Source organism: Amia ocellicauda, chromosome 3 (genome assembly GCF_036373705.1).
Source record: "Amia ocellicauda isolate fAmiCal2 chromosome 3, fAmiCal2.hap1, whole genome shotgun sequence".
Lineage (NCBI taxonomy): Eukaryota > Metazoa > Chordata > Actinopteri > Amiiformes > Amiidae > Amia > Amia ocellicauda.
Window position 1 is genome coordinate 29,932,024 of NC_089852.1, and position 23,984 is coordinate 29,956,007.

Here is a 23,984-nt window from a genome sequence, read left to right on the forward strand (position 1 = left end):
CCATTTTCGACACAAATATACATCAATTTCCTGTTTTCTTCTTCTGTTACTTCGTAAACTTTATTTGTATAAAATGTATAAATATATATAGAATTAAAACACACCCACGCACACACACAGGGCATGTGAATTGTGCTGGGCAGTGTCTTGATCGTGTGTGTGTGTTTTCTGCAGGTTCAGGGCCCTCAGTAAAAGTCGCGAGTCCGTGCTGTCTGCAGTGGTACGGCCCGGCCTGTGCAGCACCCCCTGTGGCCACAGAGAGGAGGAGCCCCCCATGTTCTCCTGCATCAGCAACACCCAGGAGCCGTGCTGCTCGCCCCCGCCGGACTACAACTCCGCCGTCTTCTACCCCCCCCTATAAGGCAGGGGCCCCCGCTCCCTGCACTGCATAGCCCGGACGGTTTCCTCAACACAGACTTCACAGCAGCAGCTATGGGTGTCCATGACCTCGAGTCAGTGCACCCCTTTTAAAAATGTGTAGTGCTTCTATCATTTATTGAGGTTATTATTGTGTTAACTGCTGTATATTATTATTATTATTATTATCATCACATTAACTGAAGCACATTTCTATACTGTTTTGTTTCAAGGAACTTTGGAAATCACTTGTCTTTCCCACTGACCATAATGCAGACTATTTTTACACACCAGCTTACCAGTACAAATGCCAGGGAAACCCATTACTCTCTCGGTGTGGCACACTATCCCGGCAGGCATTCAACTAGAGCCAAAGCAAGAGCAGAAACCCAGACAACACGGCCAGCACGGTAGTGGTTTCTTAAGAAGAACCATCTCCAAGTCACCATATCTGCAGTTCAGCATAAGGAAAAACAGCTTTTCAGCTTAAATTGGAAGGGTTATACTACTGTGTTTGTTTCTGTGCTTGTCTTAGCAATATAGCACGAATGGTAATATAACTATCATAGAAAACTATATATATATATATATATATATATATATACACCCAATTATTTTACTCAAAATGCATTTACTATCATATCTGTGCAGCTCTTTTGTCATAATGTGAGACAAGCAGTAATCTGTCACTAAATTATTTTCAACATTTATATTTTATGTCTTACTACAATGCTGTAGTGAGTTGTAACCCCATATCAAGAATTACAGCAAACATATTTATTTCAAACCATTATTTAATATAACATTAGAGAGAGAATGCTTTTGATATCACAAAATGGTGAATCAATGAATACCTGACTAACACAGTGCCGGAGCAGGTGGCAACTGGTGTAAACACTAATGTATGTCATTAATCTTTCAAAAGAGGAAATGGAAAGGCTAAATACACACTACATTTATACATACAAGTGTGTGTGTGTAAAATATTCACAGCCTTCGTTCTAAATAGAATCTCCACACAAATCAATTGAGCAGCAGTGGGTTTTTAGATCCCCGGTCTCAGTTCAATGGAAACATGACACCTCTCAGCCGTGACCAACAAACACACTGGAATGGTACCATTGAAATATAAATGTACAATAATGTATACTATTTATCACCAAATAATATTGCTTTAAATGAAGGGCATGGAAACACTACCTATAATGAATGCATTTATAGTTCAAGATTAAATTCCATCCATGCAGATAAAAGCAGATATAAACAAGTTTACATTCTGAATTAAAGGGCGAAATCCACCACCTGAGGGTAGAACAGCACGGTCCTGGCTGTTTCACTTTTAAAACACATATTCTATAATTTATAGTGTGGGATACAGTGCCTATATGCAACACCCACGTTCAAGCCCTTACCTGCAAGCCAAAGATGATTCTAAAATTATATCATGGTGACAAGTTCATCCTCTAGTCCATGTTTTCTCTTGCTAGTGGTGCCTTCAGCCTGCCATGGCTGAAGTACTTCTATTACTTTGCCTTGAACCGATTAATGCTCTCAGAACAATCGCACTGGGTTAATGACCACCTTCTCTAAAAGAGTTTTATTTCATAAATGTGTTTACTACTGCTATTGTGTTTCTGTATTGCTGAAGGCATATTTTATTAAATGAAGTAAAGTGTTGTCATAAGACATCTTGACAGCAAATGGTGTTGAGGGCAGATCGAGGGTTTGAGGTGACAGATGGGGCAACAGTGCTGCTGAAAGGCTGCAGCATCTCTCAGGGAGGACTCGTCTCTCTAGAGCTGGTTTAAGCAGGTTCCAACCCCCCCAGGACAGTTTAAACTTCCCTTACACCTCCTGCTTTAAAACCAACTATATTGCACTGGGCTTCCGAAAAGGAACAGAGAGGTCTACTAACCTCTTATCTTTTCTGTTCCAAATTAGAATATCACAATTCACAGAAGATTCTGAACTTTTGCACTGATCTCATGATTAAGCTATGCAACAAAAATAAACCTAAAACAGAAGCACTGTGACCAGTAAAGGTCACCGACGTGTGCTGGAGGACAACGCTGTTGAGATGGGCTGTGGAGCCCGGAAAAACATTGCAGCTAGGACATGCCTTTGTACAAAAGTATTTAAGTCCCAAAAACTGGAATTTTCAGATTTAAATTGCTTTGCTTCATCCTCATACACACGGAAGCTTAAATGTGATTTAATACAATATTTACAATATACCTTATGTGATGCTTTTGTATACTGTTGTAATAGAGAAAATAAATAAAGCCATAAACAATTTTGGTATTCTTTATTAAAATACTGCTGTACACACATATATTGCAAAAAAAAATGATAACCAGCACGAGGGGTGAGGCGTGGCGTCGCGGGCCGAGTGACTAGAGAGGAGGGCAGCGGTAGGGCTTCCTAAACTAACCCTCACTGAGAGGTGGGTGTTCGGGTGATTCAGTATACAAGAAAAGAGACTGACAGTTTTTAAAATGAACACGAAGGAAAAGTTACTATATACCAGCCAAGGCAGCTTGTTTCATCAGGCTGTATAGATGTTACACTGCGTTACCCTGGCAGGCCAAGTCACGGTCACATCACGTGTAAATACCTCTAGTTGCTACACAAGAAGGTTGTAGCTCCCCACCCCACTCCTGTAGTACGAGGAAGAGGGGGTGACAGTGAGTGAGGGGCGACACTCAATCACAAACACCACGCAACTGTGGAGTACTATCTCTGGAAACATGATGAAAAAGTAATTACAACTTTTTGCTTTTCTTTTTTTAAATAAATCAAAGATTCTGTCCATTAATGTATCTGCACAGATCAAAGGCCACTGACATTTCAAGCCAGAGCCATATCAGAGCCACAGAAACCCGTCCGTGGCTCCGGTACAGCTGCCCGCTGAGGGCACAGGGGGCCGGGTGCTGGGGGCTGGGCCGGTTTAAACTCAAAGCAAAGCCTCATCACATCGCAGCAGAGGCATTTCATACATGGATTGGGGAAAAAATAAAACTGCCAGTTTCCCATGTATAGGACAAAGAAGCACCAATTTCAGATTCATTTAATTTGTCTATTTCAGGTGCTTTGAGTCACAATGTCACCCCAGCACCCCTGGCCCCGGACTGTGAGCCAGCGAGTGAGTGGCCTGTAGACAAGTGCTCCGAGCTGGGCTGAATAGCCAGGGCCATCGTGGTCCACAGGGACACAACATCCTTAGTCCATTGCAGATTTGCACATTAGGGTTTGCCATGAAGACTGAAATGGACAGCAAACAGAAGGAGGGGCTTGCTAGGTTTTGCTCGTCAGCAGCTCAATACATCATTTGGGGTATTCGTCTACTTCGCACACCTCAGTTCCTGTATTTAAAATATTCTTGCGGCACCAGTTCCAAGTCTTTTAATTAATATAACTTTTTTAAAGCAGTGTATTTATGATCTGTGGGCATTACGGAGACTAGAGCCTACACCCTGCTCAGAGCCGACCCCCTGGGCGAATCCCACGCTCCTGTCCGTTACCAGTCTGCTGCGGCAATATTGGTCCACAAGTAAAATTTTCCAACTAGGCTAAAAGCCCCGTACAATCACACACACATGAAACCTTAATGGTTCTGCAAAGAATATGAAAACAAGGAGCTTCTTGTCTGCTTATAAATTAAGCAATGTTTTCTTTCTTCTAGAATACCAAATGTTTCTTTTATATAAAATAATTACAATGTGATTTGTCAAAAACATACAAAAAAAGACAGCTGCTCTTCTGTCAAATAAAGGAGCCCGTGATAAAAGTCTATTTTTCTTGTTCTCTTTTAAAAATCTTTCCCACCTTAGTCTGTATTATTGTCGTCTTGGTAACGTCCCGAAAGGAAGGATTCTGGCGATTTAAGTTCATTTAAGTACTGTCCATGCATTTGCACGACCTATTACATGGACAACTTGGACAGTTCTAGGTTTCTTTTTTTTTTTTTTCATATTCGACAATCAGTGCTATCCAACCTGACCTGACCACATCGTAATGGAAAAACATCTTCAAAGTGTTCAACAAAAAAGTCCACTCCATTTTATGTTAAAGCTTATAAAAACAAAAGCACAGAAACCATAAAAACCTGTCAGAAATAATCGCAGGTCACTGTAGACAGAGTGTAACAACAGAGTGCCGACGGACAGGCCACGGCCCGCCTGTATCGCACAGCAAGCACACGGCGCAGAGAAAACATTCAGTGCTCAGAAAGGGGTTCAGCTCGGAGGTCGGGTTTTGAATGAATCAGGTTTTAAAACCTTGCTTGTATTCGGAGAAACTCAGTGGTCTTTAGCATCCATGAAATGACGCTCGTCCCTTGCAGCGGAGGACTGGTTGGCATTCCCAGGACAGAGATGCCCAGACATCCTGGATCTCTCGTGGGTTCCCTTTGTCGTAAGTGGAATAAAAAGCAAGTCGGTGGAAACACAGTGACCCGCCGAGACGCAGCACACGGACAGCTTTTAGGTTTAAAAAGAGAAACTCCTCTTCCTCTCCTGAAATACCCGGCTGCAGCTGCTGCCTTCATAGGTCTTGTACAGGGGTCTCATTACATTACGGCATCCAGTGTAAAAGTACCCTACAAAAAGAGCTGCACTCCAAAGCAAATTACTCCCCAAAAAATAAAACAAAAACTTGCATACGATTTTGTACACCTGACAAAAGTGACAAACACTCACACATCCAGAAAAGGCGCTGGTGCTTTTGTTTTTGTTTTTTTAAACCTTCAACCCCCTCCCCGACCCCGCCCCACAGACGAACAGTTTGTAAAAGAGCGCAGTCGTCCCAAAGCCTCCCGCTCTCGCCGCAGACATCACTTTGGTTTCAAACCCGACCGTCACTGGAATCGAACAGATACATCCCTCAGCCAGGAGCCGTTACCGTGAAGATGCAGTTGCTAAATACAGGTGCATGGAATCGCAAACCTGGTCCTTTGAGTCTTTAAGGTGCCCCCAAAACAACAGCTGTTAAGTTACGTCTTCAATTAAAAAAAGAAAGACAATATAAAAAGTTACCCAGTTTTTTTTTTTTGTTTTTTTTCCCGCTCCTCTAAGGTCGAAGATTTTCCCTTAAGTATATCATGTGGCAAAACCTCGAGATCATACAGAAGAGTTTGTATTTTTATATATATATATATATATATATAAAAATGAAAACTTAAAATTTAGTGCATTGACCACTGGAGAAAAACAAAACAAATAAAAACAGGAACTCTGTCCACCTGGCTTTGTTCCCCAATCTAAAAAAGCTCTTCACAGCTACACTGTCCATAATTGTAGCTGTCGGTTTACAATTCTGAAAAGAAAAATAAGATGAGGAAAAAAAAAAAAAAAAAAAAAAAAAAATCCTTCTTCACAAAACAGTGTACCTGACTGAAGTGCAAGCAGCATAGCTCATCCCCGTTTGTGTTCTTGTTTTTTTTGTTGGGTTTTTTTGTTTTGTTTTTTTTATACAAAAAAGTGAAATGAGATGACTTGCTCAGCTGTAGTGCAATTTGCTATTGTTCTAGGTCTTGGTGAATTCCATCCCGATTCCAGCAAATACTACAACTGACCGTTTGCAGCTGACAGGAGCTCCTGAAAGGTATTGTCAAAGCACCGCTTGAGGTCAGCGTAGGTCACCACCAGGATGCTCTTCTCATCCCGGGACAACAGGCTGATCTTCTCCGGCACTCCGGCGTCCAGCTGCACACAGACGACAGAAGGGACAACTGTGGAGACTAACTACAGCAGATGCCTGACACGTGCTTAAATAGTCATGGCTGCTTTTCTTATATACATACAGACGGGTGACAAATTAAAGGAAAAACCTGAATAAATGAGTGGAGGAACATATGAATACAGATGCCTCCAAATGCAGATGCCTGCATCATACAATTAAGCAATTAACATCCTATCATGCTCTGTGGCATGTATAAAAATGCTGCACAGGCCCAACTGACATCGAGTTTGAATCAAGTGGCAAGAGGAGAGTTCAGGGGGGAAAAACCATAGGCACTGGTCTACAGAGATGTGGGAAAAAAGTGATATGGTCAGATGAGTCATGCTTCACCATATTCTCGATAAGTGGGCGAGTGCACGTGTGGCAACATCAAGGAACGGGACAGGCCTGACTGCTTGACCCCTACAGTGAGGGGGCCCGGAGGCTCTGTTATGCTGTGGGGGGCATTTTCTTGGCATGGTTTGGGTCCACTTGTCTCCTTAGAGGGAAGGGTCACTGCAAATCATTACAAAAGTTATTCTGAGTGATCACCTTTATCCTAAGGCGACACATTTCTCTCCTGATGGGAGTGGTCTCTTCCAGGATGACAATGCCCCATCCACAGGGCACGAGGACTCACTGAATGGTTTGATGAGTATGAAAATGATGTGAATCATATGCTATGGCCTTCGCAGTCACCAGATCTCAACCCAATTGAGCACCTATGGGAGATTTTGGACCGACGTGTTAGACAGCGCTCTCCAACACCATCTAAACACCAAATGAGGGAATATCTTTTGGAAGAATGGTGTTCATCCCTCCAGTAGCGTCCAGAGACTCTAGAATCTGTGCCAAGGGCATTGAAGCTGTTCTGGCGGCTCATGGTGGCCCAACACCTTACTGAGACACTTTATGCTGGTTTTTCCTTTAATTTGTCACCCGTCTGTATGTGTGTCACTCATAAATAAACAGACATTAACAAATCACTACAACAAATAAAATATTAATATGTAATGAACGGTACGTCACCTTGTTGAGGCAGGAGACAATGTGACTCAGGTCAATCCAGGGTGTGCCTGCCTCCGTCACCTGGTGGAAGAGATGGTCTCTGAAGAGCTTCAGCAGGTAGCGGTCACCTGTCTCCGACCAGCTGGGGTCTTTCTGGAACCTAGGAACAAAACAGAGCCGTGAGGAGACCTCGACTGCAGCCCACCGGTGCCCCTCAGACATCAGCACCCATAAGCATCTAGAGACCGTCCAAAACTCAGGCATTTTAGAAAATACAGCCTCTTATTGTAATTAGAGCACCTTCATTCTTGTTAAATCAATATTTAACTACCCAAAACCATTAAAATAATTCAGGAAATGCCAAGACAGATACTGTTTAGGCCATGGGTCTGCAAGAATGCACGATGACCGACTACCCAGGCTGGCTAGGCGGTTTGACAGTCCTTACTCTGGCCTCTCGTTGATTGTTCCCAGTTTGGCGAGCAGTCTGAAAAGCCGTCCGTTCTGCACCTCCTGGAAGACACGGGAAGAAGCTGTTAGCACAGACAGATCACTGCAGGCGGAGCACGGCCGGGCCCTAATCATAAAACTCCATTCACCTGGTGCCTCGGCACTGAAGGCATATGCCGATATTACCCATGACCAGGGAGTGCTGGTGCCGAATAAGCAGACCCCTCACTGGGGTGTAAACAACACCGTACACATTATTCTCCAAGCTCGGGACAACAGGGCAGGTGGACAATGACATTGAGAGGTCATTTCAGACAGAATATCAGAAGGCCACTGTGCCCGGTGAAGACCCCAGAGACAAGGACACTGTCTGGACAGCCAGGGCCCCAGTGTCTATTGAGGGTTCATGTCAAGTTCTGAACAGGAAGAATGAAGAAAGCGACCGTTGTGGTTTCACAGTCCCCCCCCACCCCACTTATTTGATGCATAGCACACAATGTCCTTCAAATGGTTTTTAATTTTCAAAACACTGCACACCACAGTGAGAGAGTAAAGGAAGTGAAAGTAATTGAAGACTCCAGTGCTGAAGTGCACTTCAGTGCCGAGCCTGAACACAGCACCTTAAAACAAGTACCACAAAACGCACGGTCCACAGAGGGCCACTAAATGACCCTCAACTGCCCTGGGTCTCGCTCTTGGATTCTCTCCGTCCACCAGGTGGACGGCTCACCTTGGCCAGGTCTTCCTCGATGACATCGTTCCTCATCTGTGAGGCGTCCAGCTGCGTGTAGAAGCGGGCCCCGATCATGGGCATGATGTCATTGACGCTGCGCAACCGGTTCTGCTCTGTCAGGAGGTACCTGCGAACCACAGCAGAGAGTCAACCTCCAGCACTCGCACAGCACGAGCCCAGTGCCGCCCATGGACAGAGCAGCACGGTCTCTCTCTCGCACGACATAACTGCCTAACAACGCACACAAATGCACATAGGGTCCAACACCCACAGACCGCATATACTAACACATCTACAGCGCTACAGACACACACAGAGACACAGTTATTCATTTCCACTTGATATCCAACGAGCACACAGACTCAACTGCTCCCATTTCAGAACTGTCTGAATAAAGTACAACTTAGAATGAAGTTAACAATAATTTGGAGGGAAAACAACACTTTTTGGAGGTAAACAATCTTACAGAATCAGGTTCTTTAGGTCTGAGGAGTAGTTGATGGACACCAGCTCCATAGCCTTCTGCAAGTTCTCCCTTTGGATTCCTGCCAAAGAGTTGCAAGCCAAAGCCAGCACCACCTTGCCCAATGAGATCAGGTCTGCTTGCTGGGGACACAGAGGGAGAGAGACAGGCATCGTCAGTGCACAGTGAAGGGCAAGATACTAAATAAAACAATATGAATGAACAGACAGTGCCTGGCACAGGAGTGTGGGTCAGGCGGTTACCTGGTACTGAGCCATCAGGGCCAGGGGGTTGGTTTGGCTGTTGTCAAACGTTAAGACATCCAATATCCCAACACAGTTCACACGCAACCTTGAGGAGGGGGAGCAGAACATGGCTGTCATTTTCCGTCACACACATCCTCTCTTCACGTCAGTGCAGTACGACACGGGGCTTAACTTCCCATTAGAGCAGGGAGAAGTAGGTTTATTTATTTTAGATGCTGATAAACTGCATCTTCATTTAAGTTACATTTGTGATAAGCATACAATGCTCCTTTTAGGTTAATCTTTCCCCACAATGCAGTGCTGCAGCTTTTTTTTTTTTTAAGGGTGATGGCTCACTATGTGACCTTACTGCCAGGGAAAGGGGAAGTGGAGCTCTGCAGCACCAGTGTTGGGAAACGCTCGGGATTGGAGAGAGGCAGTCTGGCCAGCAGGTGGGGCTACAGTCCCAGTGAGACAGAGTGGTGCATCAGTGAACCTACTCAGACCACTTCCACACAGACAACTCTGACCCTCAGTGACAAATCAGTTTTATGAAATAAACAAGCAGGGTAAACTGCTGCTCTTTGACTGAAATACAGCGTCAAAGAGGGGAACTGCACAGAGAGGAACACAGAAAAATTGTGAAACCACAGGAGAGCCGAGAGGCCCAGTACCCCTGTGGTGGCCACTTCCCCATCAGCGCCAGCACCACTGCAGCCACATGCCAGCACCCTCGGAAAATACAACCACTGCAGGTCCTCTCCAGTTCAGCGTTCAGCCTCCTGCGTTTCATTTCACCTGATCTAATCACGAGTCCGGCGCAGAGGAGCTCTTCTCCCAGTCTGAAGCAGCTGGAGGCCACTAGAGACCCTGCTGTGGCCCTCAGGGACTGCAGTGTAGCAGCACAGCCAAACACAAGAGTGCAATTGTGCAACAGTATCTTAACTGTTAACAATAAGAGTCAATAGTCCTTTAGTCCAAACACCGAGGTTTAGCCAAGTGATGAAGCATGAGTGAGTATAGGTTGCAGAGTGTTCGATTAAGTGAGCCACAGAGAGAGAGAGAAGTCAGTGTGTCTGAGTGAGAACGACAGAGGAAGAGAGCAAGGGCTGCAGAGGGGTATGAGCACGCGGGTGGAGCACAGTACCTGGTCTTGCCGGTGATGAGGATCTTGGTTGGATCCATGACGCGGCAGGCCAGGCCTGCGGTGTGGATGGTGCGCAACGCGGAGCTCAGCTGCACGATGTAGGCCCAGATCAGGGACTCGGGGAGCAGCCCGGCGTGCTGGCGAGGGAGGGGTCCATCGTGCTGCCCTGCTGGGGAGACACCGCAAACATCACACTGCCAGTCCCAGCACCCGGCACGCACCCTCACACCGAGCACACGGCACCCTATACCGAGCACAGCGACTGGAGCACGGTGCATGGAGAGAGCAGGCTGCCCGCACCCCGCGACGGATGATTAACCAAGTCCCCGACCTCTCACGCACGACGAAACTTACGTAGATGAAGTGGGGTGGTCATCTTGATTCGCAAGAACTGCGAGAACCCGGCGCTACACAACGACTTTCTATGTCTAAGCCATCCAGCTCCTCTAAAACATACTTTCCACAGCACTTGTCCTGCAGTCTTTAAACTGGCTGTAAAAAATCATTGTCTTTGAGAGCAACCCGCCGGCTGCTTCTCTCTCTGCTTTATCATGCTCCAATGAAAGCTGATTTCACTTCACAGGATTTTATTACTATTGCTGCTGTGCTTGTTTTGTTTTTCCTTCTCCAGACCAACAGTTCACTCTCGCATGTACTGAACAAGTTTCACTTCTACATTCAGATAACATTCACTTAAATTCTGACTGCACCGAATTGCAAGCAGGTAGAACACAACCAAATGCCCTCGTCTGTTCTTGAGCCGAGCCACAGCGCCAGACGAGGCCTAGCAAATCTCCCACTCGCTTCCACCCCCTAATATCAGTAGGATGCAGTCCAGCGAGATTCACACTATTCATCTGCATTTTAAAAGTTTTCAAAACAAAACAAAAAATATTTTATTAGAAATGAACCACTTCTGATGTAGTACAAAGCTGACCCAACCAATGACCAAATCTGTTTTTCACAGACGCAGACCGCCGGAACGAAAAGTTAAACCTGCACTACATGGCAATAATGTCAAATAAAATGTTGGATTCATAAAAAGGGAGGCTGAGGATCACAAGTTTCAAATAGCCAAGTATGAAACCCCCAGTGTGCATGTTAATACACCCCTTCAAGACAGGAACAGGATGTGTGCAGGGAGGGCACAAGCAGGTGTCTGCAGCAAAAACAAACCCCAGTTACTGCTTTTGGCCAGCATGAAACCTCCACCACATCCCTTTCTGCAGTATCTGCGCATCTGAGCCGAGAGCAAAAATATTTTAACGGCACCGTCTGACCAGAGGAGTCTGCAGAGCCAACCACGAGGGCTGGCGTGAGGAGGCTCGGAAGCAGCAGCCGTACCCCGAGGTCCTCCCCAGGAGCAGATTCATGCTTCCTCTTCTAAGTCCCGCTATTCGTTGCGTGAGGCCAGTCGATATTTCCACAAGACCGTAAGCATGCAAGGCTTCTGCCCAGGTTTCCCCTGTCATTACTGCGGACATGGCTAAAAACAAGCTGCAATCCCTCAGCACTTGGGGCCCGGGGGGGCACGCGCTGATGCGATTCCCAGCAGTGTGAGCAGGACCAGCCATTAACTTACCCCATTTCCTCTTGGTGAAGTAGGAGTCCGCACTGGGGTCGTTGAAGTGGCGGCTGAACATAGTCTCGGCCCCTGCGTGGAAATCGTATGCAAACACCAGCGCTGCGGGAGAAACGGCAGGACAGGCGGACAGTGAGGGGCTGCTGCTGGACAGTGAACACCAGTGCTCCACACAGCCACCTCAAAGCGCACTGCTCAGGGTGCGCTCCTGCTCTGTGTCGTCATGTTGTACAGCGCAAACTTGACTCAATAATGTTATTATTCTTCAAAACTGAAATCAACATCAACTAAAATGACTTCAGGCTTCAGCAGGGAAGGGAAGCAGACGAGCGCAGAGCAGCCCGGAAACTCACAGTGATCCCCGAACGCCTTGGTGGTGAACACTTCCCGCAGCGTCACGAAGTTTGAGTGCTGGATCTTCTTCCACATGTCCACCAGCACCATGCACTTCGTGTTGACCAGCCGGAATCCTGCAGGCACAGCCGGCAGTCAGACCAACACACACACACGGCCCTCCCGGTGACCCCACCCCAGTATGTCACAAAGAGCTGCCGTGGGACCAGCGCCCACAAAGACACCGCGCAGTCAATCTCACCGTGAATCCGGCGCAGGCAGTAGGGCAGGTCGTCTTTGCTGTTCACAGCTTTGTAACAGGATGTGATGTAACTGAAGTTGCTGGCCTTCTGCAGGCGGTTGGGCGGTGGCAGCGGCTCCAGGGGAAACAGGCTATGGTAGCTGTCCACCTCAGTGGGAACCCCTGAACAAAACAGAGGAAAGATGCAGAGTCCCATTATAGCTTTGTGACACAGGCCAGACTCGCTCTTGCTTTACCTCTCCATTAAACAATTTTCTGGAGACAGCGGTCACACTTGTGCCATGCTTTGTGGCACCAGAGCCGACCCGCTCACACATTATACATTACAGTACAGTTTAAAAACATTAGACAGTGGTTGCTGTAAATCTATAGTATGAAAGTCTTTTAAAATGAACCTGCAATCTGCAATCACAGCACCACTGCTAGTTTGTGAACAGCTCAACCAAGATGCAAACCTGTCAGGATAACCCTGGGGTTTTAACTACCGATTGTTGGCAGTTTTATTACCTCCCAACACAGGCAGAGAAACTGTTCTGTCCTGACAGGCAAAGCAGACCAGCTGACAGACAGAGACAGTGTCTGCTTCCTGGGGATGTCTTTTTCCCCTACCACTCTCAGGTTCAGATGTGGACTGAAACAGAGAGCCACACACAAAACCACCTGGTAACCGACAGGCAGCAGCCAAACCGATACTTACACACCTGTGTTAGTTTTCAATTGGGAAAGCAAACAGTAAGGCCACTATTTTTTTTTTTATTCTTTTATATCCACTGCTTTGAAAATGCAAATCATTGGCCAAATCTCAAATAAACTAAAACATACATCAGGACAGATATTTAACAAATGCTGAACATGTTTATTCAGCAGCCACAAGTCTCCATGTGGTTAAAACACTCTGTGGTTAAAACGCTCAGTCCCTGTCTGCTGCCGTCAACAGCCATCTCGCAGTGCTGCACTCAGAGCCACAACAGCTACGTGCAAAATGTCAGTTTACTGTATATCAAACTCATTCATCTGAATATGACACTGAACCTCAATGGAGAAACAGAACACACACTTACCAGGGTTTTCCGATTGGTCAATTTGTGCCATTGTAATTAAATGCCTGTTGATCAGTTCCTGTGTAATAACGAAACATTAGTTTAGATATCAAATCAAACTAAGCTAAAAAAAAACAAAAAAAAAAACACTTAAGCTGATGCACAGTGTGGCCAGAATCAAAGAAGGCTGCACTCTTAACTTGCACAGAGCGTTATGAACTTAACTGAGCATCCCTTCGGACATTAACTCAAACATCTCATTGGCTTGACCTACCTGCCGTTTGCTTTTCTAGATTAAATGAACTGAAGAGTTTTGTTTTGTTTCTCGTTTTGTTTTTGAGAGAAAGGCATGCAGTTACAGGCTAGTGAGACAAGGCCAGAACGGGTCCGAGTTATCAGTTTTTAACCAAGCGAGCATTTCCTGGACAGAGGGAGACCCCAGCGCTCACCTGTCTGAGCTCATCAGCCATGAAGAAGGCAGGGGCGTTGGCTTTCGGCTGCATGTACGCCACGTGGGGGGCCGTCGGGGGGTAAATGTGGTAGGTGGGAAAAACCTACAAGGAAAATGCATCATCAAAAAATTAAAATAAAATTCAAAGACTGCTGTCAGCACAGAACTAGTTCATTACACTACCATGCCATTGTGTTAAGAGGTGCAATGAGAAAATGCACAGAGAGGTAGTGTGGGGTGTTGTGTGTAAGTGAATGGTAGCAATTAGTAAAATATAATTTAAAGAAAATATGAAAAAACACTTAACACTTATTTATTTTATTCCCCTACTTCAGATATGCAGATTAATGAATTAACAAAGGCTATAATTGGGCTGTTACTCATAAAGGAAACTGCTGAGTGCAGAATAGTCATGTTATTTCTTCCCTGGCTTTCTGGTTTGCTCACATTTATACTTGTGTCACCAATCAAATATGATGTTAATTCAGAGTATTACTTCAGAGAGAAAAATAGCAAACAGATGAATATTTTAGGGCTCCATAGAGATTAACACAAACAGTGCTTAGATACCAGGACTGCAAAATACAGTCTACAGACACACACAGACACACATTTGCAGAAGCAGGGTGAGGAAGCAGGCCTACCATTCCAGCCAGGGGTGCTGGGGTGGTGTCGGTGTAGAAGTAGGTGGTCCCTCCCACCGTCTCCTTCTGGATGATGTGAGCGGAGGACTGCGCGGCCGGGTCGGAGCCCGGGGCAGAGGCACTGGTCGGCACCATGTAGTTGGCAGGGTTGGGCGTGTGGCTGCGGCGCCGTGGGGCGGGGGACGTGTGGGGGGTAATCTTCGGCGAGTGCAGGGGAGATGACCCGGCGGAGAGAGACATTCCTAGAGGTGGAGCAAGGGTAAAATCCAGGACACTAGGTGAAGGGAAACAACGCAGATATGACAGCCTGGTGAGCAGGGGCAGTGCAGGGGCAGAATCACAGCTCTGCAAACACTGCCTCAATCCTTCTGCACAACTGTTTATCAGTTAGGGTAAGAACAGTACTCATCCCAGACTCAACACTTTGTTGCTTACAATATTGAAATGTTGCTGCTGATGCTTATAAAATGAAAAATTGTAAGCATTTCAAATCAATCAGTACTGAAAGCAGGAACACCACACACAGTACAGTTATTTCACGAGATCTATATTTTATATTTACAGTAAAAACATAAAAACATGCATGTGTGTTAGTGTATGTAACAACTACTCACATATTCAGGGTAATGAACTGGATCAAGTGTGATAAACACACAAACACTAAAACAAACATACTGTTTTGAGCGCAAGCCAATTCCTCAGCAAATACCACAATCCCGCAATTGGCTTTTCCTGTTCATTTCCCGTCATTAGACTTCATTCAGTATTTCCTGAAGGTAATTTGTGCAAATCTACCCATTTTAAGAGCAAATGCTTATTACTGGCAGTGCCACAGAACCAAAGCCTAATTTATGTTCATCAGGCAATCCTACGAAGTGTGGCATATTCCATCGTGTGTTCTGATCGGAAGAATGCACATTTACAACGAAACAATCATATTAGCCTGAAAAAAATTAAAGAAAGTCTCTCATTTCCTCTTTTCACTTCCAAACAAAATCAGATTTCCTCTGTTCATTTCCTGTTTTCTGTAGCAGGATATCAGGTCTGGGGAGAGGTCTCTGCTATGGTGGTTTGAGTGGGAAAATGCCTCTTACGTTCCCCGTTTTCCCACTGCTGACACTATTTTGATTTAAAATTAGCACTCTCCACGTAATATCGGCTTGGGATTACTTCACGGTTCACCAGGGGCGATCGTGCCTTCTGTTGACCGCAGTGCTAGCCAGCATCTCGAGTCAGGACTGGGCAAGTTAAAGCTCCTCCTACTTTAAGGTCCGCCTCTTCACCCTCTGGAAGCAGACTCGGTTAAGAGCATCCCCAACACGTTTATTAAAGCGGTACCACTCCTTACCTGGCAAATATCTAAATACTTAACTCCAAATTTAGCTGATACTAAGTTCAGACAATTTCATCGTATTGCTCTGTGTAACAAATATTAAATTGCACAGTTGGTATAAGGCAGAGAAAGACTTGCACACAGCGGTTTACACTGTGGCCAGTAAAGGATAGCAATTCAGAGATTATAGCAACTAGACACCCGTTATTCACTGCACACTTTGTGCATCTTCATGATGTCCCTTCTACTCACTTCTAGAAACCGCAGAAGGGGGAATGGATACAGCAATAAAGCAAATAATGAGGATTCCTCTGTTACATGCAGCTTGTTTATATTGTACCTTAAAACAGGCATCTTGAGCAGGTAACTAAAATAAAAACTTCAATAATGTCAGACCTGAAATTAATCATATACACACAGACAAAAGGTTTCACTTCTTTTGTTTTCTTTTCATAAAGGTCAAGTCAGAATAAAGACTGTTAGCAGAAGTTGAATTTTCTGTAAACATTCATCAAAAATCCCAAAGTAACATGGTTTGAAAGTGCGTTATCAGTATTAGGAGTTTCACATCTGCATTCAGATAAAAAATCAAATGGACCTTGCCATCACAGCTCATTACTGTAAAGCCATTCACATCACATCAGAAACCCCCCAGACAACAACAAACATTGGCCTTCCGTCCTACCAGCAGGGAACAGAAAATACCCGAGATACATCCAGACCCTTATACCCTATTTAAACTCCACACGTCTCAATGCAGGTGTGCTCGTGAGAAGGCACACAAGCTTGACATGTGAGCGATTCACATTTTACATACAACAGAACCCAGAAGGTCTCGTACTGCCAGGCGAGGGGATTCTCTCACCTGGAGCCAGAGCGGCGGCCGTGGCATTGCCCAAGCTCTGATGGGAGAACAGGGCTGTGGAGAAGGCCGGCATGCTGGACTGGGACACGCTGGCCATTCGTGTGCTGGGGCCCCCCTTGGGAATGAATTCGCTGGCCGCTGGGTTGGGAGCCTGCCACATAGACAAGCAACTTAGTCCCTCGCTCTGATCCTATTGACACACACCGCAGGGCTCAGAGCACAGACACACACAATACAGCACAGCACAGAGCACAGACTTCAAGCATCTGTCTACGAAGAGACAGGGATCTTTGTCTATTTATTATTATTTTTTTAGAAAATAAAGTACATGAAAGCAGGGCGTGACCACAAGAGTGGCAGCATGCAGGCTGGGGACAGACCCCTAAACATGAGCAGGACAAAACACTGTCAGTACAGCTCCTTACCCAGCCCAAGATGTTATTCACCCTGGGGTCTGGGGCATTACTTCCCCCCCTCAACATCCCCCAAATGCCTTTGAAATGTTTAATCTTTTCAGAAATTATAAATTAATGAAGATCTGCAGTGGGTTAGAATGGGGAACTGATCTTGACACAAATTCCACTGGGCTAGGATGGGATAAAACTGTCCTATATGGAAAGAGGCAGGTCTATCACAATGCATAGAGATACCCACCTTTCTCCTCTGGGATATGCTCAGTGCAGCAAAGTCATTGAACAGAGCGGATGCAGGTGAATTTACTGGATCTGCAAATGAGATGAATGAAAACATTCATACATTCAACCAAGTAAACTGCAGGGAGTGGGAACACGCATGTCAGCAACACGCCTGTGCACCCTGTATGAAGTGCACATCCCAGCACGATCCTTGAAAAGCCCTGAAAAATCTGGAGATTTAACAAAAAACACAAATCTCACACGTCAAGAAGCACAGGCTGCAAATCAATATATAAACCTCTCTTTAATATGGGATAGAGGTCCACAGGCACTGATAACTGTTCAATTCCTGCTGCAGCACACAGATTGGCCAGATGGCACATGCACCCAGTGTTGAACACGCTTGGCTGTTTTTCCACAAACACAGGAGGGAACCAAGCGACTATTCTGTCATGACGTCGTAGTTATCACTGGCAAAGCCAACACATTTGTTACAGGCAATGTCTAAAGCACTAAAACATTAATAACGGAATATTATTTACAAAACCAAAAGATGCCATGGTTAAGGTAGCTAGTCATTGATTCATCAATTATGAGAAGGGCCCTGTTTGGCACCTCTCTAGCACTGGTCTGGCGATTGCTTCGGTAGTGTCCGGTACCCGTTTTGCATGAATGCCAGGATTGACTTATTGCCTTGGTCTCATTTTCTACTGGAAATTAAGTTTTGAAGCTAATTTTCAAACCATACATTCTGGATGCTGCTACTTTGATGTCTCATGTATGTACTGTACAAAAGGCAAACCACTCACCAAGTTGAGATTATTCACCCCCTTGTAAATATTTGATTGAATATTTTGGTCTCTTTGGTGCCACCACTCCCTCCATTTGGTTTCTCTCAACTTTAAATCATTCACTTCAATCTCAAACCAAAGGAACAACCACTATCTGTACACTGTGTGGTGGGGGAGCAGTGTGCCAAAGGCAGAGTCACAACATCATCGTATCAGAAGAAATACCCAGCTTACAGAGAATCAGTTATATTGAGGTGAAAGCAGAAGGTGAAGACAACATGATTGCAATGTTATGTTACACAGTCACAAGACTCAGAGAAAAATACAGTATCCTCACAGGTAAAATGTGAAACTTGGTGGCTCTGTAGAACGTGTGGAAGACTTGGCTGCTTTAAGGATCTGTAACTTTTACATTTCTTCTTTTATTGAAACACACATCAGCACAGCCACCTTAAAGAAACTCTTAAAGAAGCGGTCAACACAACAGAACAAACATTTTGTAAATGCAGTGTGTGGGTGTAAATAAGATGACTTTGTAAAGATAGCTTTTAAAATTGAAGGTGCAGAATCAAAAACAAGCTAAAGCACAGAAACCTGCCCAACTTCCCTCTCAGCCAGTGTCCAAGTCAAAGAAACCAGTACAATACATCTGATCATGACTAAGGGGGTGATATCGCTACACTTACTGCACAATTTTAAAAGTTCTTAAAGCAAAATGTACAACTGTGCAGAATAAAATTACAATCTACATTAAAACAGAAGACAGTTCACCACTAGCTATATTAGTGTGTGTGCGGTGAGAGGAACTAAACAGTACCAGAAACCAAACTCTGGTATAACCATGCTACTGGAAAACCAATGCACTGTAGCAAAACCGATAAAGGAATGACATTTTACCAGATCTCTAATGTCTGTCCACTAACTATCACTGAAAATGTAAAAAAATATATATATATAAAAAGTGGACGGATTTTCCCCAGATTTAGTGATTTAATGTCCAGGGAAACTGGTCACATGACGGACATCTAAAAATAGAAAGGATTCAGTGCACTTCCGAATAACAATGTCATCTGAGGACAACCGCTGCTCTGGGCAGCTGTGCACCGGATACTCTCACTGATCCGTGGAAAAAGCTGGGGTGTCTGTTGCTGCAGGAGAGGCCACAGGGGCCCTGCTGCTACTGTCAGAGGACACTGAAAGCACGGGAGTGTGTGCAGAGCCGCCAAGCAGGATGCTGCCAGAGTTCAGCAAAGCAAGAGGAGCCGTGGGACTCAAACTGGTAACCCTCAACAGCTGGCCCTAAACAGGCAGGACTGAGCTCTCAGGACAGGAGAGGGAAGCCACTGGGAAGGCCTGCGTCAGACGTCAAGCACAGGCCTCATCCCTGGACAGCACAACACAAAACTGCCCCACACGGCTACAGAACATACGACCGGAACACGGGCAGGGGTTCTAGAAGGAGACTGGAAGATCTACCAAGGGCCGGGTCAGAGCACAGCACAGGCCCGGGTTCTTGAACTGAAATAAATGCAAGTAAAGATGTGTACACAGAGCAAACTTATGTCCTATCCCTGGCAGCATCTGACCTGTTGTAAAGTTGTGGTTATGCAGGGGTGCAGAATACTTACCGTGTGGGGAGTAACTCTTGGCACTGTCATTCAGCAAGCTGGGGGAGCTGCTGCTACTCGTCATCCTCTGGGAAAGGAGGAAGCAAAAATAAGACTCAAATGTCCATAGTGGAATCTCATAGGATTATTCTCCCTTACTTCTTGAATATTATATTTGCAATCAAGACATTTTCCTATGGGAGATCTGAGGTGAACAAGCTGCATTTTCACTTACAGCCTACAGATGTTCCCATGGCAGACTGTCCTAGACTGCAGCTCTGGCCATTGTTGGCCACCAAACACAAATGCAAAGTTTTTCTCCTACTTTCCACATTTGCTTCAGAACATCTGCTCTGCATTGTTTCCATGCCCCAGGTCACCTATCCCAACACCCAATCAAACAGGGATTATGCAACAGCATAGGTGATTTCCAGATAGATGCTGCATGCAATGGTCCCAGCTGCAAACCACAAAGCACAGCCAGAAGAGTCTGGGTTCACACATCAGTCCCTGATCAGCCATTTATATGGAATAAAGCAACCACAAGTTCCCTAGGGACTTTTATTTCAAATCACAACCAAATTAAAATCATTTACCTGCATCATGGAATATTTTGGCTCTGCAGGACTTCCAAAACCATTCACTCCTATGAAGCTGCTGCTAAAATACGAATTTGTCAGACTGGCATCTGCTAAAGGACCTCCATCTATTCCAGGAACTGCAGAGAAACAATGAAAGTGGTTACCACTTGGACCTGTACATGAAAACACCAGTACTGTGAAGAGCAGTCGCAGCAGCTGGAGTGTATGCATTAAAAAGACTCCTACCACATTAATACCTAATTGTTTTATTGTTTATTTCTTCAAGTGTGTTGGGGTTCTGATTATCATTTAATTGAACATTTATATACAGGATCAAAATGTTGTGTATCATTTTAATCATGCTTTTAAAATAAGGTTCGCAGGTGGACATTAGACGCTGGCTTTGCAAACTAAACCAGCAGCCCTGACCAGTCTCCTGCAGTGAGCACATGTTCCAGCTGCACTATGCAACAGTGCTGTTCTACAATAAATGTTACTACACAATACATCGTGTGTGTGTATTGAAAAGTCTGTGCTAGACAAGCATTGTGCAAAACCTGCACAAAAACAGCTGCTGACAGGTGAGTCATGTGGGAGCTGTGCATGAAAACAACATTGCCGCACCGATGTTTTCAGCTCCCCTTCACTGTACCCCTGAAGTTTCTCGTAGTTTGAATCCGCATTGTAATTTTAGCTCTTGCCTTGTTTCACTGGGCGATTGCAATCTACTGAAACACCACGAACAAAAACATGTATTAAAAAAAAGACAAATAGTCGGAAACCAATGAAAATATTTGTCCATTTACAAAAAACATATGCTGTCATCCAAATCGCAATTAATGTTTAATCTATTTATTTGGTAATCGCAATGAGAGCCTTTATTATTGCTTTTCTTCTCTGGCGTATGTGGCTCTGAAGCTTGTTGTTCCGTCAAAGCACTTCCTGCCCGGCAGCCAATCAGGGCGCCGGTCGAGACAGACGTAAACAACCCACACCTTTTGTGTCCGAACCGAACATGCCCAGAGTGGAGGCGGGCGGGCGGGCGGGCGCTGCGCACACAGCCCGGCTCGCACGGCCGCGGGCACCTGCTCACTAAATACGGCCAAAGTCTTGTTACCAGTAGCCTACCCAGAGAAAACCACACACGACTTGTATAATTAAATACTGCCATTAAACCAGTCGTATTGTTGTTTTCAATATAGATTTAAAAATATGAGTGGTGCAATAAACACAAAACAATAAAACCCGATTCTTACTCGATACTGACTGTTTTGAGATAGACGTTAGTGCAAACTTACATCGACACTGCTCTCTCCTTTAAAACCGCGCTAATAGGGGGAAGGGAAAAAACATCCATTGTCGATGCTAAACCCGCAAGCCTGTGCGTTTTGGGTCCTTTCTAAAAGATACGTTTAAATATTGTATTATTTTATACATAATAAACGTTACTGGCAGTCTCTACTCTCTGCAAGATATGAGAGGCCTGCTCTAAAGCCCCGGACTCGATTTGGAAAGCGCACACTACAGGCCCGGGAAACCAAATGCTAGAGTTAGGCTAGACAGGGGCGACCGAGTTAGGCCTCTGTCTATCAACGCGGAGCTGTAATAATAAACAGGAAGGCTCACTGGCTAGCAGCTGCCCCTCCAGACCCGTGCTTGCAGGGCCCAGGGGCTCGTTCTTCTTGGAGCCCCCGGCTCCCCCGCCGCCTGGCCCGGCCGCGGCTGCTCCTCCGAGGGGGTATCCTGCCGCTGCCCCCGCGGCCATGGAGAGAGGTACGGGGCTGCCTCCGCCGCCGTGCAGCGCCAGGCCGCCCATGGACGGATCCTCATGCAGGAACTGACACTCGTCTCCATAGAAGCAGGTCTTGTCCTTGGCGTAATATCGGCAGAACTTCACCTTCACGCCGGGAATCCCGGCCCCTGCGAGCGGAGCAGCTGAAGCTGGAAGCCCGCTATTCATGGCAGCGCTGCTGCTGCCACCGCCACGGCCGCCGGAAGATACTCAAACATAGAGAGCAGCCCAGTGCAGTGTTTAAAATATTTAAAGGGCGGCCCGGCAGTTAATGCGTGTAACAGGCCAAGCAAAGCAGTCCAATGAATCGGTGTGCGACTGAGCCCCACAGCCCCGCGTCCGTGCAGCTGAGCGGTGTGTCCGCAGCCTCGTCCCGCAGCGGAGAGCGAAGTTTCTCTCACTTCACTGTTGTGTTTTTCTCTTCTTCTCTTCCTCTGGAAGCATCTCGCTGAGCATGAGCAGAGCGCTGCATTGTGGGTAGATAAGCGACACAGCCGAACCGGCGCGCTGGAGCCGGCAGAGCCTGGCCGGCACTCTGTCCTGCGCGGAACCGGCCGCCGAGTCTGTGGCACCTGCGACCAGGGCTGCCCGCCAGCGCCGGGCCGTCGCTCCAGCCCATTGTCCTGGCAGCGCAACTCATACCTGGTTGTGATGGCGATTACAGATGCCATAGCAGACTCCCAAAAAGGCAATGTCCACAGACTGGTTGTAAACTGTAAAGCAGTATGTATGTGTACATTTGATATGCGATGCGTTTTTAACTGCATATTCAGAAAAATGCAGTTAAAATACTTGTATTTTGCGTTTTGAAAGTAATCGTTTTATCATGATCTGTAGCTGTAGATTGTATTACACTTTTATAATGCTCTTATGTTTGTAAGTCTCCCTGGGTTAGGGCGTGTGCTAAGAAATAAACAATAATAATCATTGCTCATCTTATGTTTTCTTCTTTGGCTATTTTATTTATTTTATTAAGTAATAGAGGTTATACTATGCATATTCAAATTGCACTGTCTTGGATCTGACCTACTGCTGATTTAATTAGGTACAAACCCTATTTAATATATATATGTGTGTGTGTGTGTGTGTGTGTGTGTGTGTGTGTGTGTGTGTGTTCGTTTACCTTATTTTAGATCATTTCAACTTATAAAGGTCTGTTTATAATTATTTTATAATTATGTATGTATTCTTTAATTTTGCTTTATGTTTGTTGTCTATTTACCACTCTGTAAACATTTTTCCCAAATTCCTAATTAAAATATGAATGGAATGGAATGGAATGGCTGTCATACATGTAGAGATGCTGATTTAAGAAGATTTTGCAGTGGTCGCTTAATTTATTCCAGAGAGAGAGAGAGAGAGAGAGAGAGAGAGAGAGAGAGAGAGAGAGAGTCTATATCTATATAGCAAGTGTGGTGTGGAAAAGGGAAGCTGTAGATTGAAGCAAGTGGAAACATTTTGAGAAGGCCTTAGTGGGATGATGATATATCATGATAGGCTAATAAAGTATCACAATCCTTTACAATATTCCAGCTTAGTTGAGAGAAAGCAAAATAGAATCGGCTTGCAGCGTAACCAGATACAGTATGCATGTTCAATTGTTAACTCATGAAATACTATCATAGCTATGAATAAAATAACTACAAAATGCATAGGCAGTCTTATATAGCTCAGACTGATAGGCTAGATAATTGGTTCTCAAACCTGGTCCTGGAAGTCCCCCTACTCTACAGATGTTTGTTACAACCAAGCTCTCAATTACTTAATTGAACCCTTAATTGAATTAATATTTTCCTTACATTTTACTTTTTAAATTGTGTAACGGATGAAATGTATTGGTTCCTTAATAACATCATAATTTATAAAATGTTATACTTAACTTCAAACCCCTGCTGTTTAAAGTAATGCTCTGATTTAGGAAATGATTAGTCCAATTAAGGGTTCAAC

General features: G+C 45.1%; 2 protein-coding genes across 6 annotated transcripts in view; one reads left to right on the top strand and one right to left on the bottom strand.

Annotated features, from left to right (window-relative positions):
• The window catches only part of flt1 (fms related receptor tyrosine kinase 1), a 54,523-nt gene extending 51,873 nt beyond the window's left edge, over positions 1–2,650 (top strand). For both annotated transcript variants that reach the window (XM_066698964.1, XM_066698965.1), the window contains exon 30: positions 175–2,650. In XM_066698964.1, the coding sequence (XP_066555061.1) occupies positions 175–361 (187 nt within the window). In that variant the 3' untranslated portion in view covers positions 362–2,650. The remainder of the gene's footprint in view (positions 1–174) is intronic.
• On the bottom strand, positions 2,648–22,524 carry pan3 (poly(A) specific ribonuclease subunit PAN3). 4 transcript variants are annotated; one of them, XM_066698966.1, is made up of 18 exons: positions 21,872–22,524; positions 20,261–20,382; positions 19,686–19,752; positions 17,286–17,356; positions 16,632–16,821; positions 14,434–14,675; positions 13,788–13,892; positions 13,360–13,417; positions 12,299–12,460; positions 12,057–12,173; positions 11,704–11,805; positions 10,122–10,290; positions 8,993–9,080; positions 8,733–8,872; positions 8,264–8,393; positions 7,532–7,596; positions 7,105–7,243; positions 2,648–6,059 (listed from the first exon to the last, which is right to left on the bottom strand). In XM_066698966.1, the coding sequence occupies exons 1-18, from the start codon at positions 22,203–22,205 to the stop codon at positions 5,919–5,921; spliced, it is 2,442 nt and encodes an 813-aa protein (XP_066555063.1). In that variant the 5' UTR covers positions 22,206–22,524; the 3' UTR covers positions 2,648–5,918. The 4 variants fall into 4 exon arrangements, with proteins under 4 accessions (XP_066555063.1, XP_066555065.1, XP_066555064.1 ...); XM_066698968.1 differs by having other exon boundaries at positions 16,632–16,782; positions 21,872–22,523; XM_066698967.1 differs by having other exon boundaries at positions 10,122–10,287; positions 21,872–22,523.
• Positions 22,525–23,984: the final 1,460 nt, after the last annotated feature.

Excerpts from the sequence above, each read along its gene's own strand:
- pan3 (XM_066698966.1), bottom strand. The coding sequence starts at position 22,205 with ATGAATAGCGGGCTTCCAGCTTCAGCTGCTCCGCTCGCAGGGGCCGGG. Across the intron at positions 13,893-14,433 it reads CAGCACCCCTGGCTGGAATG|GTTTTTCCCACCTACCACAT; the intron begins GTAGGCCTGCTT and ends TTTTCCTTGTAG. Across the intron at positions 6,060-7,104 it reads TTGTCTCCTGCCTCAACAAG|CTGGACGCCGGAGTGCCGGA; the intron begins GTGACGTACCGT and ends GTCTGTGTGCAG.